Source organism: Geospiza fortis, unplaced genomic scaffold (genome assembly GCF_000277835.1).
Source record: "Geospiza fortis unplaced genomic scaffold, GeoFor_1.0 scaffold118, whole genome shotgun sequence".
NCBI classification, from domain to species: Eukaryota; Metazoa; Chordata; class Aves; order Passeriformes; family Thraupidae; genus Geospiza; species Geospiza fortis.
This window is the reverse complement of record NW_005054380.1, coordinates 391,169-412,440: the sequence shown is the minus strand read 5'-3', so window position 1 is coordinate 412,440 and position 21,272 is coordinate 391,169. Positions and strand designations below refer to the sequence as shown.

At 45.1% G+C, this 21,272-nt stretch overlaps 1 protein-coding gene across 3 annotated transcripts in view; it reads right to left on the bottom strand.

Annotated features, from left to right (window-relative positions):
• Window positions 1–21,272, bottom strand: part of VPS8 (VPS8 subunit of CORVET complex) — a 65,130-nt gene that overhangs the window by 20,838 nt on the left and 23,020 nt on the right. For all 3 annotated transcript variants that reach the window (XM_031060334.1, XM_031060336.1, XM_031060335.1), the window contains 16 exons: window positions 20,595–20,817; window positions 19,769–19,858; window positions 18,601–18,652; window positions 18,307–18,349; window positions 17,509–17,581; window positions 15,539–15,658; window positions 14,904–14,975; window positions 12,354–12,473; window positions 11,227–11,283; window positions 10,801–10,883; window positions 9,429–9,513; window positions 8,340–8,438; window positions 5,318–5,407; window positions 4,829–4,875; window positions 800–941; window positions 112–201 (listed from right to left, as the gene is read on the bottom strand). In XM_031060334.1, the coding sequence (XP_030916194.1) occupies window positions 112–201; window positions 800–941; window positions 4,829–4,875; window positions 5,318–5,407; window positions 8,340–8,438; window positions 9,429–9,513; window positions 10,801–10,883; window positions 11,227–11,283; window positions 12,354–12,473; window positions 14,904–14,975; window positions 15,539–15,658; window positions 17,509–17,581; window positions 18,307–18,349; window positions 18,601–18,652; window positions 19,769–19,858; window positions 20,595–20,817 (1,486 nt within the window). The remainder of the gene's footprint in view (window positions 1–111; window positions 202–799; window positions 942–4,828; window positions 4,876–5,317; window positions 5,408–8,339; window positions 8,439–9,428; window positions 9,514–10,800; window positions 10,884–11,226; window positions 11,284–12,353; window positions 12,474–14,903; window positions 14,976–15,538; window positions 15,659–17,508; window positions 17,582–18,306; window positions 18,350–18,600; window positions 18,653–19,768; window positions 19,859–20,594; window positions 20,818–21,272) is intronic.

Below are 21,272 nucleotides of genomic sequence, written 5' to 3'. Positions count from 1 at the left end.
GACTGTAGTGGGAAACAAATGGAGGAACAAGGACAACATCCAAACTGAGCACAGGCCACCATGCTGACAGCATGGTAACAATGCCACATTCAGGATTTGGGAGTACTGTACCTCAAGCATAACCAAAAAGGCACCATGGATATCTCCCTTCTTCTCTAGTAAATATGAGGAAGCTTCATGGAGCTGATGTTTTTGGGTTATCTGAGTTGAAAGGAAAAAAAAGGTAAATGTCTGTCTGAAGAAAGCTGCCAGTGTTTGTTTATCCACAAGACGATGCCAAGCAGATGGCCAGGGCTGGGAGTGCTTTACCCAGGCTGAGCAGCTCTCCTCCATCTCCTTTTATTTCTCAGCTTGCACTATTGCCACCACCAGCACTCAAAAATGACTGGTGCAATTTCCATACAGAGAAGGAACAGTTGCTCTCCCAACACAAGGCAGATTTTGGCAGCACTGCTTTCCAAAAACCCCAGGCCTGTGATTTTATATACCCCCAACATGATTAATTAGCAGCAACACAGCCACCCTCCACTCTGCAGTTTCTCAGCAGCTTCAGAGCACTAACAGCCCTTTCTTATTAGCTCTGAGACCCAGCTCAGTGTTAGTCTATTAAATATATCCACCTGTGCTGCAGAAGAGCCATTTAGCAGCTCAGAGGGACAGAGAGTGCTAGAAACAGATTGGAAGAGCATCCAGGAACTAATCCAAGCCTAAAGTAAAGTATCTTTACAGTATCTTTAAAGGGGTAGGAACTGATTTGAATGCATCCCATGGCCCTTGTCATCATATATTACTTTCCTACCTGGATGGTTTCCTCCAGTCTGCAGCATTCCAGAACCTTGAGTGTCTCCAAAACCTGGTCTGGGCTGTACTGACAGAGCAGCTCGATGAACTGCTCAGTGACACAGGGTGGGAGGTGTAGCAGGTCCTGGTTAATGCCTTCTCTGGAATAAAACAGGCACAAGAGACTAAAATCAAATTCTAGCCCAGAAATCTGGCTGGGAAGAAGAGTTTCTTATTCAATTGAGTGTCGTCTTTTATCGTTAATGCTGAAGTTAAAAAATCTGGTTTTAAGAGGAAAATTATGCTACTTCTACTAGTTACTGGTGCTGGAGGTCTCTCAGCAGCCATTTCATTTGTTCCACAACATATCCTCCTGATGCCTCAGTACAAATTAAACTCTCAAAGACCCCTGTGAAGAAAGAGACCAGCACAGACTCATCTCTAGCAACTCCATGGCAAAGAGGCACAAAGAATTAGCCTCATTTCCTCAATGAAACCTTATGGTCTGAGTGCTCTGTTCAGATCTTAATTGTCTGTGTCCTACAGACCTGCTCTGCATGTGTTGCTTTTTGCTTATTGTTCCTGAAATTCTTCTTTGACTTCCTTTACCACATTTTAATGTTTCATCCCTTTGATCTACCTCACTGAGAAAGGAACTCATACTTCTTTTAGAGAAACATCCCCATTTTCAATCCCTGGGCTCGTTATTAAGCAAACTCCTCACGTGCAGAAGCAGAAGAGAGAACAGAACTGTGAGCAGTGCCCACGTCCCTTTGTCCTGACAATTTCCTACTGATCTTGGTTTTAAAAAGAGCAATGTGAAGGAGGAGACTTCAGAGTGAGAAGGGAAAGAATGAGGCTTCCCTGGAGCCAGATACAGCACCTGCAACCTTTAAATGAACAGCAGCTCTCTGCCACTGCATGTTACACTTCCCATGGCAGTTCTAGGACTGGTGCATTGCACAGAGAAACAGTGGAAATTTATCCTGCCTACAAAACAGGGGCTTCTGCTGAGCCTCCTGCTAGGAAAGGAAATGGATCAGGGTGTATATATTGAGTTTTATTACCTTTCTGAACACAAATTCCTAAGCAGGAAAAGATCTGTTAGTGTGCAAATCCTACAGCCATGGGATGGAAAAGGTCTGCTATCCAATACCCTCTATTTCCTGGGAGTTACAAAAGGCATACTACCATTCAGAAAGGCCAGGAGAATGCTGTGAGAGAGCAGCTCTGCTAAGAGAGCAGCTTACTGTGATAACAATGATTATAAATGCAACATGCCCAGAAACAAAAGCCTCACCCATGTACTGATCACAGAGTGCAAAGTATGAGCACAACTCCACAAAACTATGTGTTCTGTGCCCAAACTACAATGTTCTGACAGCAAAGAGTGGACCTTGAAGGACCAAACAAGAACCCTGAACTCTGCATTCACCATCCACTTCTCCCACAACAAACACCCTGTAAAATCCCCCAGTGCCTGCAGGGGGGTGAGTGCTCTCCTGTTTCTATGGGTATAGGAAAATGAAACATTCTCTATCTAAAATGATCTTGTCTGCCAGGCCAGGAAAAACAGCAAGTCATGCACCTATAGCATGAGAACAAACTTCAAGTCTGGAAATAACTCTGGCACCAAGCATTCATGATTTCATGAGCAAGCTCACTCTTCCCTCAGCCATTTATTTCATCAAGAAATGCAGAGAAGAGACAATGGAAAGAAAGCTGAGTTTTGATAATTTCTAAAACTAGTTGACAATCCTGAGACTTGCAGGTCCTTTTCAGCTACATGGGATCATTTCCACTCCAATATAACCATATCCAATGTCTCCCCTGCCACTGTCTTTCCAAAAAGCAAGAGAAAAGCACTGGTTTCTCATGAAACCTGGCACAAGGGAGCCCTGCAAGTGTCACAGGCAGCTGGGCACAGAGGAGAGCCCTTGGGACAAACCCTTATGGTTTAGAGTCTGTTACTACAGTTATAAAGCCAGAACACTGTGTTGCTAAATAAGTTAATATTGTTGGTATAATATATAAGCACAAATGCCAACAGACAATGCTTCACTGTGTTGGGTTTCTTTAGAGGAAAAAACTCTAGAGTTTAAAAAGGAAATGTAGCAAAGACTGTGATTAATGAGCTAAGCAATCCCTACTACATTCTCTGTTTCCTGGGGCTGCTTTATGCTACAAACATTCAGACATTTGGTTTTAATTTCCCCAGGCAATTCCTGTTAACCCTGTTTCCTCCCTTCCCCCTTCCACCTCCTTAAAAATAAATCTCTAGTTAAATTAAATGGGCCAAATTAATCCCTAATGCAATTCCACCAACTCAGATAGTTAGACCAGCATGATGAGTCTTGTCCCCATATGATCAAGCAATCATTTGTATTTGAGAACTTAAAAAGCTCATTTACTGCTCTAAGAATCTTTACTTTGACAAAAATTTTGCTTCAAAAAAGAATATAAACATTTAGATTAGATGAAAATAGATGTTGCAGAAGAGCCTAACCACTATTTTATGTATAAATACACTACAAAGTGTAGGTGCCTCTGCAGGTAGATCTGCAGAGCAGGATTTCACCTCCCTCCCTCTCCCAGGGCACAGTTCAGCTCCTTTCAATAGGTTTTAGAAGAAAACAACTTCCCAGCACTGAGAACAGACCTCAGGATCTGAGTGTTATTAAGGAAAAGCCATGTGGCCCAGTGCACCACATGGAACAGCATCCTTGGGGGAAAAGCAGAGCGCTGTGGGGAGATCAGCTGCACAACCTTGTTTGCCATTGCTGGTTTGAGCACATCACGTGTTGCCTGTGATCAGAAGGTAACTACAGGAGAAATTAGTCTATTTAGCTCTAATTATGGTAGAGTGAAATTAGAGATGTTTATTACTCAGAGATTATGGGAGGCACTCTGTGCATAAGATTAGAATCCAGGTTAATTACTACCTTCACTAGGTGCAAGTGATATCACAGCATAAACAAAGTCCTACTTAACATCCAGCTGGGTTTCATTTCTGCTGAACTACATTTTCTTTTAAATTAATCAATGATTAACTAAATAATCTGATTTCTTTCCTATAAAATCCAACAAAGATATTTTTTGTTTTGACCCTGGAGAAAACAGGAGGTGTGGAAATGAACACCTTCCACACAAACATGTCTGTAAAACTCAGGAAAGAACAAAATGCATGTTTGGGGTTTTGGCTTTGGTTTGGGTTGGTTGGGGTTTTTTTCCTTTATTTCCATTAAAATCCAATATGTGATTGATTAATTCCAGGTTCTGGCTTCCAAAGCATGTTTTTTATTCCACTTCAACAAAAATGAAACACTGACACTTGGATTTAGATAACATTGCCTTTTCCTACTCCTCCTCTTCATTAAGCACAATAAATTTGTGATTAATTGACAAACCAAGATCTCTCCCTCAGCTGCATTAACAATTGCTTGAAAGCAACTGGGGCTGTGCATATATAAATGTCTTGTGGCATTTGATACTGATTTAACAGAGAACACAGTGCTGAAGCTCTGAAAGAACAGGCACAGATGGAGCAAGCAAGTAGTTAAAAAGAGGAGCTTGCAGTGAAATATGACAGCAGTTCTGAAACAAGACAGAAATTAAAAATGTCAGTTGACCAAAATGCTCTTCTGTTTATGTTAAACTCAGGCACCTCAGTCAAGTAACCAAAGCAGTGGGTTAGGAAGAGAAGCTGCCATTGCTGAGAAGAGAAATGGGCGCTCCAGCCCCAGGTAACCATTCCACAGCCCTCTGGAGCAGCAGTGCCCAAGCTCCCCCCACATGCCAGAGGCAGCACATTCCATGCACTGGAGCCCACAGCACCTCCCAGGCAGGGAGCTGGCAGGGACTGCCCTGAAGGATGCTCCCCACAGTGCTTCTTTTGGGCTCTTCTCAGCTTGGGGCATCCTGAGGAGCAGGGCACCTTTCCTAAGCCTGATCTTGGCCACAGGCTGGCTGTTGATGCACTAGTTCAAAGAACTGATTTGAATCCATGTTTGCACACTGCAGTTTGTAAACAGTCCAACTTCCTACATACCTCGGATCAAGAAGACTCCTCAGGAACTGGAAGAGCAAGAACTGGTCCTGTACAACAGGAGGAGACACAGTATTGTTATTTTAAAGAATGTGATTTATTTTCAATACAGTGATCCCTGAGCTATATCCACTGAAGAAAACACAGGCCCCAGCTGCTGCCAGCTGCAGGAGCTGCTCTAGGCATGTCTTGCACAAATATTCTGAGGATGTGTTTGGCTGACAACAGCTCTGCTCTAGGACTCCAAGCCATACTGAACCCCAACTAAAAACTGCAACCAGCAGCTCTGAGCTTATATATTTTTATGGCCAGAACTCTACAAACAGGCCAAATAATTGAGATGTAGCAATTCCTATCAGTGAGTAGCTATAGCCTATTTTTCTTCTGTTTCTGACACAGCAATACCTCACCATGACCCTTAGCAATCATTTCCTACAGGAATGACATCCCTACTGTACAGAAGCCCCACACTAATGGAGTTTGACACTTCACCTGCAGGTTGGAGATGATGCTCTCGAGCTGCTCACTGAAGTGAATGGCTGCCAGGTCAGCTGCTTTACCTGGGCTCAGCACCAGCAGCTCCTTGGGGGGGAAACACAACCAAATTAATTCCTTTTGACTTCACAGGCAATATAATTATGCAGCATCACCAAGCCCATCCAACTGTAACTGCACCTTTGCTGAGATGCAAGTGTAAGACAACAAACACCATTGCACAAAGAGAGGCATAGAAAAAACAGAAGGGTATTTGGTAAAAAAAGAACTTTTGAAATTTGATGGTTTTGCTACACACAAGGCCTTGAAGAATACAAAACTCCTCACACCCAGAACCCACCTCAGTCCTAAGGAGAGGAAGTTATTCATTAAGTTTTCTGACAACTGTCTTTACCCCCTGCCAACAAGACATTCCCAGTGCCAACTGTGAGCCAGCAGGAAAAGGGAAACAATCAACCCTTGAGAATTTCTCAGTCCAGTGGAAACAGTGTTGAATTGGCTTGAACTGAACCAAACCAGAGGTTTAAAAGCAAGTTTCCTGTTAACTGTTCACCATGACTGATACCTGTCCAGACATGAAAAAGCAATTTCTTTATTGTAATACAAGGAAACAAAAACCATTTAGATGCCTGTGGGTCTGCTTTCTGTCAAGATTGAGCTAAAAGGCTTCATATCTTACAAGTTTACACAACCTGCAATGTTGAGCTTTTTGCTTCTAACCCTTCCAAATAAATGAGAAGCAACTGCTGCAAAACAACACTGTGCACCTGGCAACCTGTCCCAAAAGCTCTTACTGAACCTAAAAACGAGAAAACATTTCTTTACTGAACAAAACCAACTGTTACAGCAGTAAAGAAAGAAAATTATCAGAAATGTACATCTGCGGAAAATCCCTTAGCAGTTGCTGCTTGGCCTCCAGACAGACATAGCAGCCACTGAATACAGCCAATGGCAGCAACAGACTGGGGCAAAGGGAAGCAAGGAAGAGCCTGACCATTCCACAAGCTCTTCAGGAAGACCTGTCACAGATGATGCCTTTGGTGAGGTTTCCAGAGGAAAACCTGCCTGCTCCAGAAGCAGCTCTGTCGTGTGTGACCCCACAGCTTTACTGCACAAGCTCAGCCCCTCACTGTGTCCCCACAACTCTTTAACCACACAAACCCAGGCAGTCCAAGGCACCCAGGAGGATCTCTAAGCACAGCAGTGCAGAGGGACACAGAAAGGATGCAGTGGGACTGCCTAAATCTACTTCTCTCTCTGGACCAACCCTCCTGGGAGTCTCCAGGACTGCTGAGGGTAGGACTGCCAGGCTGGAGAGAGCTGGTCCAATCTCCCTGTCTGAATTCAGTGCAACCTTCAGAGCCCATTCCCCAGCAAAACATTGGGTGCTTGGGTTTCTATCCTCTCCCAGGTCTGAACCTGCAAACATGGTCTGCTTAGATAGCCCTTGAGGGGACAGAACTGACACAAGGCATGTGGGTATGAGGGTAGAAAAGGACCCTTGTGTGACTGAAGAGAACAGTTTATTTTTTAAAGATAAACATCAATGAACAATGGCTGTGGGATGATGGGAAAAATTAAAAGTGGCACTGATCACAAACTTCACTTTCTGCCATACAACCACCAGGAAATCCTCTCCAGGCACTGCTGGTTTTGCCTGAAGAGGCTGATCTGCTGCATTCATAGCTCAGCAAATGACAGCTGTCCTAAGAGCTGAAATCACAGCTTCACCCCAGTAAAGTATTATTTACTGTTCCCAGTCTTTTGAATGTCTGAGAGCAGGATTAACACAACAGAAAAGGACAAAAGCCCACAGCAGCCATCAGGCTGCTAAACCACCTGGTTTACCAGTCCTGGGAAATAGAAGATGCCAAAATGAATCAGGGAGCTGATCTCAGTACCTAAGAAAGGTGACCCACAGAGCCCATCCATCACCTGCCCAGCAGCTTCTGGGGGACCAGGGATGCAGCAGAGGAAGGAAGCAGACACGAGAAGCAACAGCAGCTGCAGCTTGCCCAAGCTGGAAGCCCAGCTGCTCTGATGAGGTTGCAATGAGTCAGGCCTGCTCAGACCCAGCACAACCATCCCCACCAGTGCCACAGCTCTGCCAGTGCCTCTGGAGAGGGGCTGTGAGCTCAGGGAGCCACATGTCAGGCAGCAGCATTCCCAGGGTTTCTTTGTGCATTACCTTTTGAATCACTCTCCCTCTTGGTCCATTTTCTCATTAGTCATGCACTACTTGCAGATGCTGGTAGAAACTAAAAGTACTCTGGATGTGCCCATTAGCTTTTTGTCTGCCTCACAGGATACAGATTCTGCGGTCATTTTCTGCTAAGAAGTGCTGTCTGCAAGGCTTGTTTTACAGACAGAATTATTTTCCTGGCTTATCTCCACATCACCCTGGTGGGAATTGACAGCACCTTATAGGAACTAGAAATATTACAGATTCCCCACATCTACTGACTGGACAATCATTTCAGACATCTTCATCCCCTGAAGCTGACAGAGACTGAAGACATGGGAAAATTATTAGTTGGAGAAGTCTCGCAGCAGCCTGTGTCTTACAGAGAAGTCATGACCCCATCATTCTCCAGGTTAGCAGTGCCAGGGCACCAGGGCTGAATGCACTTATCAGTGTGAGGGAACAGGGTGAGAAGTTGGATCCCACAGCCTGTGAGGTCACTGATGTCCATACCCTGCCTTGCTGCTGCTGCATGCTCAGGAGATGGGACATTTGCTAATGGATCCCTCTCCTGCTCCACAGCACTCACTACCCATCACCCCCTGAGCAGGCACCATTACCCAAAGAGCAGCACTTGAAACCAGGAAGGCCAGGAAGGCAGCCTGACTCTGAGAGAGGCACTTACACTGATGTGGGAGAGCTCTGAGCTGATGTCAGAGCTGTCTCAACAGCTGTGACTCAGCACTGGACACCTGTGCTTCTGGAAAAGCAGCCAGCACATCCAAGAGCCATTAGCAGGAGCTGAGGGACTGTGGGTGCAGGATATACCCTACCTACCTCTATATGGTCCAAAGCTTTCTGCCACACCAGCTGCTTCTCCTCTGCACTGTAGCCAGGCATGGACAGGATGTTGTGAATGTAGTTGAAAACTTCTTCCTGCAAGGCACAAACCCATAAATGCTGCAGTGTGTTCTGCAGCACCACTGACAGCACTGGCTTTTGGAAACCAGAGTGTTTCCAGCAGCCTTGGCATGACCTCAGGGCTAGTCTTCTCCAAGTAGTCAGGATTAGTTATCTGCAGGGAGGCTCTATGTCCCTAAAGAGTTCCTGAAGGAAAAGAGAGCCAAGGGGAACCTGATGCTAATGTGCTAAGCATTGAGGTCAAAGAGAATTGTTCTTCCCCTACCAGAAATGTCTCACTCTTGCCCACAGGGAAAAAGGACAGGACATCACTTGAGCTAGGAGTCCAGGCAGAGAGAACACTGCCAAAGGGTAGCTCAGTTTTCCCAGCACATTCCTGAGCTCCTCCCTGACATTGGCCTCTCCCCCAGGCTCTCCTGCACTGTCCCCAGCTCAGGTGCTCTCCTGTGTCATGGTTTTTGGCCACCTCACTATCACAACCTCCTCTTCTGACTCCTTCACCCACACAACTTTCAGCATTGTGGATTTATAAGGACCTGGTGAGGTCACATTTGCCAGACTCTCATCCCAACTTCTGCTGGTGGTAGGGAAGGGAACACCTCAAAAACTGTGGCAGGTGTGCATGCTGAAGGTAATGGCAGAGAGATGACAATGGCAGAGAGCCTGTGTCCAGGGGAAGAAATGTGGGGACCAATGGCAGAAACAAAAAAGCACTGCAGTTAGCCACATCTGCAGTAAATCCCACCTTGCACTCAGGTTTGATGTACCAGCACTAGATTTTAAAAAAAAAGGAAAACTCTGCAACTTAAAAAAAAAAAAAAATCAGCTCGTCTCCACCAGACAAACACAAACAGCTTTGACTACAACTAAGAAACCTGAACTGTTCAGGGCATTTTTAAGGTAATTATGCTAGAAGAGCAAAGCAGCTGTGCCCAGTCACTGTGGCCAGCAGGACAGGCTGCATGGCCAGGAAGCAGAAAGGCCAGGAACACCAGAGTTCCTCACCTTCCTCAGGGGATCCCGCAGGTAACAGCCGATGATTTTGTCATAGCGAAGCTGCCGCTCATACATGAACTCACAGATCTGATAGCTGAAAGAAAGGAAACTTCCCAGGTCAGGAAAAGCACTCAGCTGAGCCAGCACAACAGACAGGCAGCATTTGGAACTGTCTTACATTGGGGTTTTCAGCACACAGGCTGCGTGGCTCCAGAGTGCTGGAGCGCCATTTGTACCAGCCTCGGGCCAACCTCAACCCATCAGGGCTGCCCATCAAGCTCCCTCTTCTGTGAAATTATCACACAGAACAGAGAAAAGTGGAGTTACTAAGGGCAGAGGCAAGGGACAGAGGATAACAACTCTTAATGAAATCAGGTCTCACAGGTTCTGCTGTCAGAGATGATTTGTTTCCACAACACTCTGCTCTAAGTTAGGTCAATCCACTACACTTAATTGAAGAAATCCACTGAACATGACTCAACAATGTGTTATGACACAGTTTCCTACCTTCACATTTTAATAAACATCTTCAATATTTTGAGACTTCACATAAAATCAGATGTAACTGAGTCAAACCAAATCAAGAGTCTGATAATTAATATTATACTACAGCTCTTTCAGCTCTGATGGAAGTGGCTGAGCTGGGGGGCCTGGCTGTCAAATTCTCTGAAGCAAGGAGAAAAAATGTTTTTATTGACTCTGAAAAATTTAATTGAATTACTCCTTTTAGGACACACAGGAGAACAGGCATGGCACGCCCCCAACTGTTCTCCCTCTGGTCCTTTGTAGCATGGTGGATTCATTCATGTAACACCCAAACTCATGGCCTGGATGAAGATGCCCTCCCTGGCTGGCTCTGCTCTGGCATGACAGACTCTTTCTGGAATCATAAAGCACCTAAAGGAGATGCTGGAAATTTTCAGCCTTTCCAGACACTGTTTTTGTATCTCCTACTCAATTCTAAAACGAGTACCATGGGGGTGGCTCAAGACCCCTTCATGCTTTTAAATCCACCTGTGGGTCTCGCCCCAAGCAGGCATCTCCATCTGCCAGGGGTAGAGCACTCCAATAGACAAATGTACCTCTGAACACAGCCTGGGCTCAAGGATAGAGAATATTAAAACTCATCAAGTCCCACAGGGTTTCTCCTGAAGGGTTTTCACAGCTCTACCCCTTCTTTTCTTAACAATGCTTTCTCTGAGAACACCCAGGAAAGAAAATCTGGGACTAAATGTGAACATCTTAAATTAAGCACAATGTGAATGCACAAGGAAAATAAGCCCAAACACAGTTACAAAGTAGAAACAAGAAAAGTGGAGCCAAGAAAGATCTGTGGAAGAGATTTAAAGGCAGTTTTTATATATTGTGTCCAGCAACTCACAACTCAGCCTTCTCTGCCATTTGGATAAGGCGGCTCTCTTCAAACTGCACGATCCCTCCTGCCTGGAGCAGCTCCAAAAGGACCTGCAGAGATTGAACACCAGTTATGTACAGGGCAGCAACAGCAGCTGAACAGCCAGTGCCACGACAAGTCCACTGCTCCTGCTCCATTAAACATGGTAAGAACACAGGGCTGACTTTATTCATTTGTTAATTGATTGTCCTTTAACTAGGAAGGACATGAGATTATGAGAACTTTCCTGCCTCTGTTCTTGTTCCTGCAGGCAGTGCTGGGGTGGGACCCTTCCCTCCTGCTGTGCCCAGCACTGCCCAATATTCCTATGCCCATTCTCACTCCCAAGGCCAAATTCTGCTCCACAGCCTGGCCTTGGGGGTGCTCCAAGGAGCATCCCTGGAAGGTTCTTACCTGCTGCCTCTCGGAATGCCGGGAGTCGTCATCCGGGCTGCACAGGAACTCCAGCACCTGCCAGGGAGAGGGGGTGTGAGCCAGGCCTGGCTGGCACAGCTGGGAGCACAAACTGACCAGCACACCCTGAGCACCAGCAGTGGCAACAGCAAACCACCACACAATGGGGCCATCTGAATGTACCTGGAACCCAACTGGGAATACTGGAATGGCAGAGAACTGCTGAAAGACTCCTGACAGGGAAACACAGGACTCTGCCCCAGGATCTAGAACCAAACTTTAGGGAACCCAGGCAATATAGAAGAACTCATGGAACCCCAAGTTTCTGCTTCACACTACACACCAAACAGCTGGCATCACTACATTGACCCACTCTCCTGGACTGTGCCATCTCATCAGGAAACAGGAAATTATGTAATTCATAACATTTCATATATGTGGAATAAAAGTGTCTAATCCAAATCTGTTTAGCCTCCACTGAGTTCTTCAGTCTTAAATTAGGACCAAGGACACAATATGTTTGAATTAATTTTCATTAGTGCTCATACATCTCTATTATCATCAGGCAGTGAAGCCTCCTCCTCAGTCCCAGAAATTTCTGTGACTTAAGCTGGGATACAAAGTTAACTCATGCAAGCTTTGGGCATACATTGGTGTAAATTCCTTTTTCAAACAGCAGAGAAGGTAGTGGCCAGCTGAACTAAAAATTACCAACTACACTTATGTGCTCTATAAGCTCACTGATGTAATTTTAGTTGATACCCTAATGCCAGACTGGCTTGGGTTGGAAGGGACCTTTAAAGCTCTTCCAGCTCCACCTCTCTGCCATGGGCAGGGACCCCTTCCACTAGACCAGATTGCTCAGAGCTTCATCCAGCCTGGCCTTGAAAACCTCCTAGTATAAAATGCTGTTTGTCTCACAGCTCCAGCCAAGCTGAAACATGGTGTACTGTGCTTCCATGGTCTGTCCTCCTCTGCTCCTGGGAAACCACAGCAACAGCCCAGCAAGATGCCACCTGGTTATAATGCACCAGTACCTCCAGCCCTGCTCCAGCCTACAGCACTGAGCACACTCTCTGCAGAGGTGCATCCTGCTTGGAATGTCACACACACTCAGGAATACTTGCCTGGTCAAACAGTGTCCTGTTGACAAACAAGGTGTTGTTGGGCTTGGCGAGCTGCCGGGCAAGGAAGGTAAAGAGACAGCCAACCTGTGATGGGGTGAAGTCAGAATTCTCCACCATGACCTGAGAAATGTTGGAGACAAAAGGGAAAAATAAACCCTCAAGGAATTGATTCTGCAGCTGCCTTTGGGAGAGTAACTGGGACAAGAAGAAATCCCTGTGAGCCATTGTGTCTCCTCCTACCTCACACACCTCCTGGTGTTAGTCCATCCTGAAGGTCAAATACAAGTCCCCTTCCCCAGCATTCAGCTGTGTCACCTGAAGACACAGGCAGTGGATGTGTCCTTGCTAAAGCACTTGTGTCCCAAAGCTGAAGAGGCCCCACCTCTCTTCCCTCTACTCAAGGGAAGAATTCTTGCATGTCTCTGTTTTTCAGGTGTGAAGAGGCCCCAAACCCACATTTATCTCTGCCTCTGTAGCCTGTGTTGATCATGGGACATGGAACAGCTTCTGAGCAATGTTGTCACATGGTTAAAGTGTAATTATTATAGGAGAAAACAACCCCAAACACCTCATTTCAAGCCTCATTTCACCACTTCAACTGTGGCATGCAAAGAACTACTCTAATAGCTAAGAAATGACTGCAGGTTTGGGGAAGGGTTTTTCTCACATTATGTTTGCATTAGTCTAACAACATTTAGGGAAACATGTGGCTGTACTGACTTGAAATTACAGAAAAAAGGAATATCTAAGATTCACTACAAAAGGGTTTGGAAATCCAAGAAGTGCTTTTCACCTGTCTGGTGTAAAAAACATGAGCCTGATGTGTCCTAACTTGGTGTCTCCTGCTTCAAAAAATCCTAAACCCCAAGTGAAAGTGAAATGCCCCTGTTTGGAGAGACCCCTCTAAGAGCAGTGTGTTTAAGCTGGGAGGAAATCCATCACCTGGACAACTCTGTCTGCTAAGATCTAAGAACTGCTGTAGGAAAGCCCATGAAGCAGCTCACAGTTTATCATGTCATTCTCTCAGAGCTGGGGGAGTCAACTGATGTCCTCAAGTGACCCAGAGTTCCAGACCCCAAGAGATGCTAATGGTTTTGTGACACAAGAGAGGCAGGCAGGCCAGACGCATTAGAGAATCAAGCAGAGCTCTGCTTGAGACACCAGCTAATGTAATCATTATTTTTCAGTTTCCATTTTCTGTCCAAAAAGACTATTTCTTACAGGAGCCTAGTCAGAACAGCACTACCTAACACCATTAAATACTACCCACTGAAATATCTGGAGTGTTTTATTAATTTTAGCTTTGTTTTTCACAAACTGGGTACTTGTCAGTCTATGTGAAGGTGAGCATGCTGCATCCCTGGAACAGAGCAACTTCCCAGAGGCTGCAGACCAGCCACATAGATGATTCATTTGGCAAAGTTTTGATCAGCATTAGCAGAATGTCTACATTTACCAAATTATTTCAAAAGCACAGCTATTTCCTAGGTGTTTTCTTTATTGTTTATGACAAATTTAAATTGAAAGTTTCAAGAATTTTTAACTTTTATCCAAAAGGACAGCAGATTTCAGACCAAAGGACTGACAGTTTTCTTAACACCACACTGTTGCCTGAAGAAGCAAAGCTGCCCTCCTGCTGTTGGTGCCATGACAGGAACACATCCCCAGCAGCTCTGGAACATGGCTGCAGTGTGCCACCTCCTGCTAACAGCAGCTCAGGACACAAAGCAGAGGGGCTGAGCCAGCCCAGGGCTAAAACACCCCTCAGAGCCACATCCTGCTCAGGCAGGCTCACAAAACCCCTCACAGTGCTGCTCAGCCCACTGCAGCAGCACTGCCACCCAAGTCACTCATCGTGCCCTTGTCTCATCTATCAGTGATGACAGGGACAGGGAAATGCTACTTATGGTATGTTCATACATAAACAGCTTCCAAGTGGAGTCACTCATGCTTAATGGTGACAGCTTGAAAGGGAAAGCAAACAGTGCTTGGCAGTGAGAGCTTTTAATGGGAACATCCCTTGTTGGGAACAGGGGCTGGGGGTGACAAGTGATTTCCAGAGCACCAGGCTGATAACTGACATTCCTCTTCTCTCCTAAACTAAAGATAGGCCTGTCATCCTGGAAATGCTGCATCCCAAACATAGCACTGGCAGGCACAGGGAGCAGGGATTCAGCAGAAAAGCAGTGGCACCCTGCCAAGCACAGGTTACCTGGGACCTTTTTCAGGCTCAGAAGCAATCAGGGAGGAGATTCAATGAGAAGCAGATCAAAATAAGCTTAACAGTGCAGAGATGAGAAATTTGACAAAGCACCACCCAGGTGAAATCACAGGAAAGGAGACCTCTCTGTCAGCATATTTAAAGTGCATGAATCATCACTTCTGAATATCCAACCTACAGCTCTGGCTGAGGTGAATCCATGCTCCTGCCCAGCACCTTCTCAGAGGTGTCAGCCAGGACAGGACTGGAAACACCTCCTCCAGATTGCAGGCTGCACTGCAGAGCACTGCATGCCATCAGTCAGATACAAACAGTTTAGGCACACTCACTTTCAGAAGAATGTCCACAATTCTCTGTTGATACTCCACAGCTTGCTTATCATTCTTGAAGTCTTCAAAAGTCTACAAGAGGCAAAACACTGACACCTTGAGCAGATTCTCTCAGAATAACAGCAAACACAAAGCAGCAGCCACATCACAAAGCAGCCAGTGCTGGTTTAAGTCCTTTCTCTGCATATCCCTAAAAAGCAGGTTCCAAGATATGATTTGCTCTTTTGCAACTACCAAAATGATTTTTACACATTCAGGTAAAAGTAATGGGTCCAAACAGACATAGGAAATTCTAGAAATTTGCAATGTAAGAAGGACAGATTTCCATGCAGGAGATAAAGATAGGCACTAGAACACTCTTTACAAATATATTATTCTTGTTTTTCCTCTGTTTTAAAGACAGCCTCTGTTGCCAGAACTTTCACTGTGTAATGTCATGTTCATCACTCTGTATTTAAGGCCACAAAGGACCTACTGTGATTGCCTCTGATATCTCATAGGAAAAGCACCAGAATATTCCTGCCCCAAGCCAGGAACTTCTGGTTTAGCTAAAGCATGGATTTATTGACAGGAACATCACTGATGATGGGAGAACTGGCAGAGCATTTTCCTCTCAGAAAGCCAGGGTCTCTTACCAGAGCCAGCACGTTGAGGAATTCCCGTGTGTCAAAGTGCAGCAGGGTCCGAACGTAGGGATACACCTCCTCATCCACAGAGCCCTCAGCTGAGTGCAGCCTGATCAGGAACTCAAACACCTGACAGGACAAGGCAAGCAAAGACAGCAGATTTCCTATGGATTTCAGATAACTGGGAGCACAAGTGTGTGGGAAAGCAGCACTGTTATGTGCTTTGTACTTGAGCTTTAAAGCCCCTTAGGAGTCCATTGGTTCTTATTTGAGTGGTGTTTTCTGTTGCTTGTCAGCCCTCCTAAGACTCACCAACCAATTTAAGATCAATCAAAATTTAAGATCAAACAAAAAGAAAGGCTTATTTATACTTGCAGACAGAAGCAGTGTGAAATTAGAAAACTCCCTCTCCCCTTCCTGGCAGCTTTCCTGGGAAGCTGTGCAACTCCTCCTTATCCAGGGCACGGCTCCTCTCCTTGTCAGCAGCTCACTTGGGAAGAGCCAGTCAATCTGCCCCCTCACTGTGAGGCACAAAGCTTGACTGACTGAGGAGCTTTTCAACTCTTCTCTCTTCCACTGACTCTGCAGTTCATGAAACTTGAGGGCATCTTCCAAAATAAACTCCTTTTACTAAGCCCCTGACAAAGGTGTCCAGACTGTTCCAGGGAACCAGGAGGGCAGGGCCAGCTGCAGGTGTCTCAGCCAGGCTCACAGCAGAGCTGGCTGCCAGCAGGAAGGGAGCAGGTGGCTCCAGGCTGGAGCAGCACTCAGGAATATGTGTCAGGTACACACTGGGATCCCATGGAAAACTGACAGGCCATGTGTTCTCCCAGCCACCCTCTGCAAGTGTCAGGTTCCCCCATTTACTCCAGCTCTGAGTTCATTTTCTGTCAGCACAGTGGCAGTGAATCCAGCAGGATTTAGCAGCTTGCTTGTGAGATCCACACCTTCCCTGCTGACCTCTGGCAGCTGGGAATGCTTAAGAAAACAAAACAAACCCAGCAGACACAAAGGTGTTACTTAAACCCAGCTCTCAGGAACACCACCAGCAACCACAGAAAGGAGAGGCTGAAGATTCTTCCCAGGGCTATTGCTGCTAACTGGGCTCCTGCTTCCCCTCAGAGCCTGAGCAGGAGGCAGCCCAACAACCCTGGGAAAGGACAACAGCCAGTGCTTGGCCCAGCAAAGTAGAGTGGGCTGGTTTGCACAGCTGCTGAGGAAAGAGGCTGCAGAACCCAGAGCTACCACATACATAGAGCTGCAAGTTCTGGACTAGGAAACAAAATTGAAAAACAGAAAAACCACAAACAAAAACCCACTCCACATTCAAAAACTGGCTGTTCCATTGTACTGTAAAGAGAAAGTGCAAAGGAAGAAGCACTTCCTTCTCACTGGAACCCTGAAACTGAAGTGAAACGCTAAAAGCACAGAAAAATATTTGTTGTAAAGCTAGCCAGAAACTTAGGAAGAAGTTTTGTGAGAACAAAAAGCAATGATAAGTAACATCCTGTTTCAAGCAATTGTCAGATTAGTCCAAAGGAGTCAAAAGCCTCCAAGAAACCTACAACCAAGAGCTACTGAGACATTTCTTCCCAGAGTCAATCCGGTGTCATTTGCATATGAAAACAGGGAAGACCCATCTTCGACACATTAAGTTTACAAAGAAGAAACAACTACACATTTTTGGTAACTCTGTGGTAAAGAATAAGGCAAAAAACCCAATCACTGAGAACTCTCTGTTCCCACCCCCCAATTTACAATTGAAAGAAAAATATTACATTTAAATGTTCAGACTGCAACAAATGTTTGATTTCATCCATTAAAAACTAATTTTGTAATTACAGCAGGATACACTTATATCATAAAGATACAGTTATCAGACTGATATTAGTTTTCTCTTGGAAACTCATGAAATAAGATATATGCAGCTTCTTCTAAAAACCTCAAGTGGGAAAGTTGCCTTCCAAGGGGTTTCTCACCTGATTTTTCACCAGAGGTACCAGATCTTCAGGAATATCACCCAATGGATATGCACGGCCTGCCAAGGAGCAGCTACAGAAAAGGAGGGGAAAGGCATTTTAATACACCTGACATTAAAGACATTGAGAAGTGTTCATTTTTTGACTTAATTTTCAGGACACCCTTAACACAAGGCAAACCAATTTATTTTGTAAATCATGAAAGCAAGAAGCATCCCAGGCAGCACTGCTGTTAATACACACTGAGCCAATGCACTGCATGAATCTGCAGTCATTCCACAGCAGGAAAATAATGGGAGAACTCAGCATCTCCCCCAAAATTTTCAATTTTAGGACGCTGGAGTAATGCAGAAGGTAACTTCACAATCTTGCACAGACTCCAGAAAGGGGATTCACTAATGAATCTCTCCTGTGCAAGCTCCTGCAAATGGTGGGGAGCCCAGCAAGGAACAGCTGAGCTATCCCAAAAGGCAGGGCAGAACATGGCCTGCTACAAAACATGAGGCTACTGAGCCCTTGGTCAGGGAGCTCTGTGTCTCACAACAAAACCAAATTGTGAAATTAAAAATGTGCATTAGCAGTAACTTGGGCTCTAAGCCTCCAACTTGATCCCTCCTATTCATGCACACCACATACAACAGGAAGGGATTTTAAATTTAAGTGAGCTGTAGTGGGTACCCACTGCTATTTTACACAATCTCTCAGAACCTGAAGCTTCCATAAGGTTCTGCAACTACAGCAAGTTTAATATCTGGTGCTACCACTAGACAACACCTCACACTTTCTGAAGGACCTTACCTTATATACACAAGCAGCTTGTTGCCCATCACCACCTGCTCATCTACAAAACAAAAATTATTTGTCACCTTCTTTTCAGCAAGACAAGAGACAGATTAAGTTGTTCTCCACAAAAACAGAGTTTATCACACAAAGCAGAGCAGCTTTACAAACAGTACTAAAACACTCTCCTGTTCTCCAAGACCCTTATATTGGGTATGCATTCCCTTTGCATCTCTTTGTTGGAAGTGACTAGGGATATTGAAAATACCAAATATCAAAAGTGGAAACCTTAAAAGGGAAAGCATTCTGTACCTGTGAGAGACTTTCCAGCATTCAGTGGAGGAGCAATGACTTTGAACAGCTTCTGTAACAAGAAAAAAGACAGTGCTCAAGCAGCTGGAAAAGCTCAAAGCAAAGAACCTATGTGGTTTCAAAGCAGAGATCAATGGGGTGTCTTCCCACAAAAACTCTTTATCACCATGTCTTCTAATTAACAGGCACAGAGGACTCAAAGATATGGCAAAAGATGCTTTTTACAGCCGATTTTATGAAAAAACAGCTTTCATTCCATCATCTCTAACCCTAAGCACAGGCCACACTAAAGCAATGTTCAGCAGTCCCAGAGGTCAGTCAGAGCATAACCCACCAGCCCCACATCCTCTTCCTGTATATCCTGGAACAAACACTTCCACCACTCAGCAGGGTCACCAGAGCCTAGTTTGGGCATGTAGAATGAGGATTTGTCTAAACACTTGCCTCCAGAAAGCAAAGTTATTTATACTCATAGAGCTACTGCTCAGTTTTCGAAAGTCCTTTTTAAAATTATGACCACCTAAAGAGCCTCCTTCCTTAGAAAAATCAAATGAGATTACAGCTGCTAAAACTTAGGCAGGTGAAGATTTTCCCATTCTAATGGTCCCAGCTCTCTATTTCAGCACTACTGAGAAAACACCAGCAGTGCTTCCATGGTGAAACACATTGGGGTTTTAGAGCCATTGGCACATCTCCAGAATAACCAGCAGAATCAACAGGGCCTTCAGAGAGCCTTACAGTGAGTCCTGTGCTTCCTGCTGAGAGATTTCTTCCAAGTGCTCAGAGCAAGGCCTGCCTCAAGCAAGGGCTGTTTCTGGCCTTTTGTATGAATTGTGTACACGCAGTCTCCTTAAATAATCATGTTAATATCTTCTGCTGCCTTTCCTTTTTATTTTATTAACATGACTATATTTCCTGCCCTAATTCTGCAGAGGATTTCTGCCTCAGCAGGGAATTTGGTGTTCTAAAGCACAATAATTACAAATCACTTCTCTCCTCTACTGCATCCAGTGAAATAAACTGCACATATCACACGATTCCCCCCTTGAAATGGAAATGAGCAAGAAAGCAGAATACAGAGAATAAAATAAGACTTTGGGTTTGAAATGCTGTTTCTCAGGAAGAATGTGTGAGAACATGCCAGTAGGTGCAGGAGCAGCTCTCCTACCTCCATGGGGCTGATGAAGTCATTCATCCCACTGTTGTAGACGTAGATCATGGCATCGTACAGGCGGTTCTCCCAGCACAGCAGAACCACCTGCAAGGCACCAAAGCACAGGCCAGCTACACAGCTGCTCCTAACTCACAGCTTTCTTACTCCCCAGGCCCTGTCCTTGCACTTCCATCATCCAAGAGTACAACTTAAAGCAGAATGAGAATTTCCACTTCTAGAACCACTCTCTCTGAAAACCCCAAACCCCCCAAAGGAGTGTTCAACTTAGCAAGGATGGAATCTCACTGTCTAGAGTCTAGAATTCATATGAGGTTAGAGAATAAATTTTAAAAATCCAGTTCTTAAAAAACCTTGCTTGCAGTAGTTTGGTTGGGTTAGTGAATCATAACATCAAGTTTTCAAGCAGCTTCACCCTTGAAATGTAAAGCCATGGCATCAGAAAACAGGACTGCTGAGCAGGAACACCTCCCTGCTCCACTAACTGCTGTGCAAAAGCAAGTACCCAAGCTGACAAACACAACTCCAGCTTTCTGAGCTCCTGCAGCCTTTGATGCCAGGTAAGGTACTCAGAATGAGAAAGAGTGACTGGGGATAACCCTGGAGGATTTTCCAACATATTCAGCTGCTGATGCATCAACCTATGCCAGGACAAAAAGGGGGGGAACAAAACACAGCCACATTGTACAATTCCCAACTCCCTGAATTTGATCCCAGGGACACAGGGAAACCCCACATGCCATGCTACACTTACAAGCACAAGATGTTGTAACTGCTGATTTATTCAGAGGAGCTCAATACAGTATGCAACACAACCACTCACCTGCTGGATGTCTAAACTGGTGATATCCATATGCACAATGCAGGCTTCCAAGTTTTCCAACCTGCTCTTGTCTTGGAAGTGAAGCAGCAAGTCTTTCATCACTTGAGCTGTGATTCCCGTCAGCTTATCACTCAAGATATAGGGCTCCAAGCACTCCAGAAAGATGCCTTTGGCTACAGAGTTCTCACTCATCTTGTCATATATCTGGCTAAATAATAGATCCCTAGGAGGAAGGAGGTTAGTTATCAAATAATTTTATTAAAATCTCCTTGCTTATCTACTTTCCAAGGGCTCCAGATTAAACTCCATTTTCTCTGTATTTCCCAGGCTCAGGAACTGAATGCCCTGTTCAGCTCCTGTACAGGGGCAAGTTACACGGCATAAATCAGCTATGGATGTTGCAGCAAAAAAAGTGCTGCTAGAAGGGAAGCAGTGAGGATGACAGAAAAATCTATCAAGGCAGGTTCTTGGTTCAAAGCAACTTTTCTTCCTCAACACATCAATGCAAATTTAAGAGATGGTTTTGTGTGAGCAGTGGGTTCCTGACTTCAGTACTGGTTTTTAGGCTATCCTCTGAACTGTGATGTGACATGTGCCATGGAATGATGTGATGCAATTCCTCTACACCACGTGGTGTCACAGGAAACAGCATTGGGAGCTACCTGGGCTGCTGGGGTG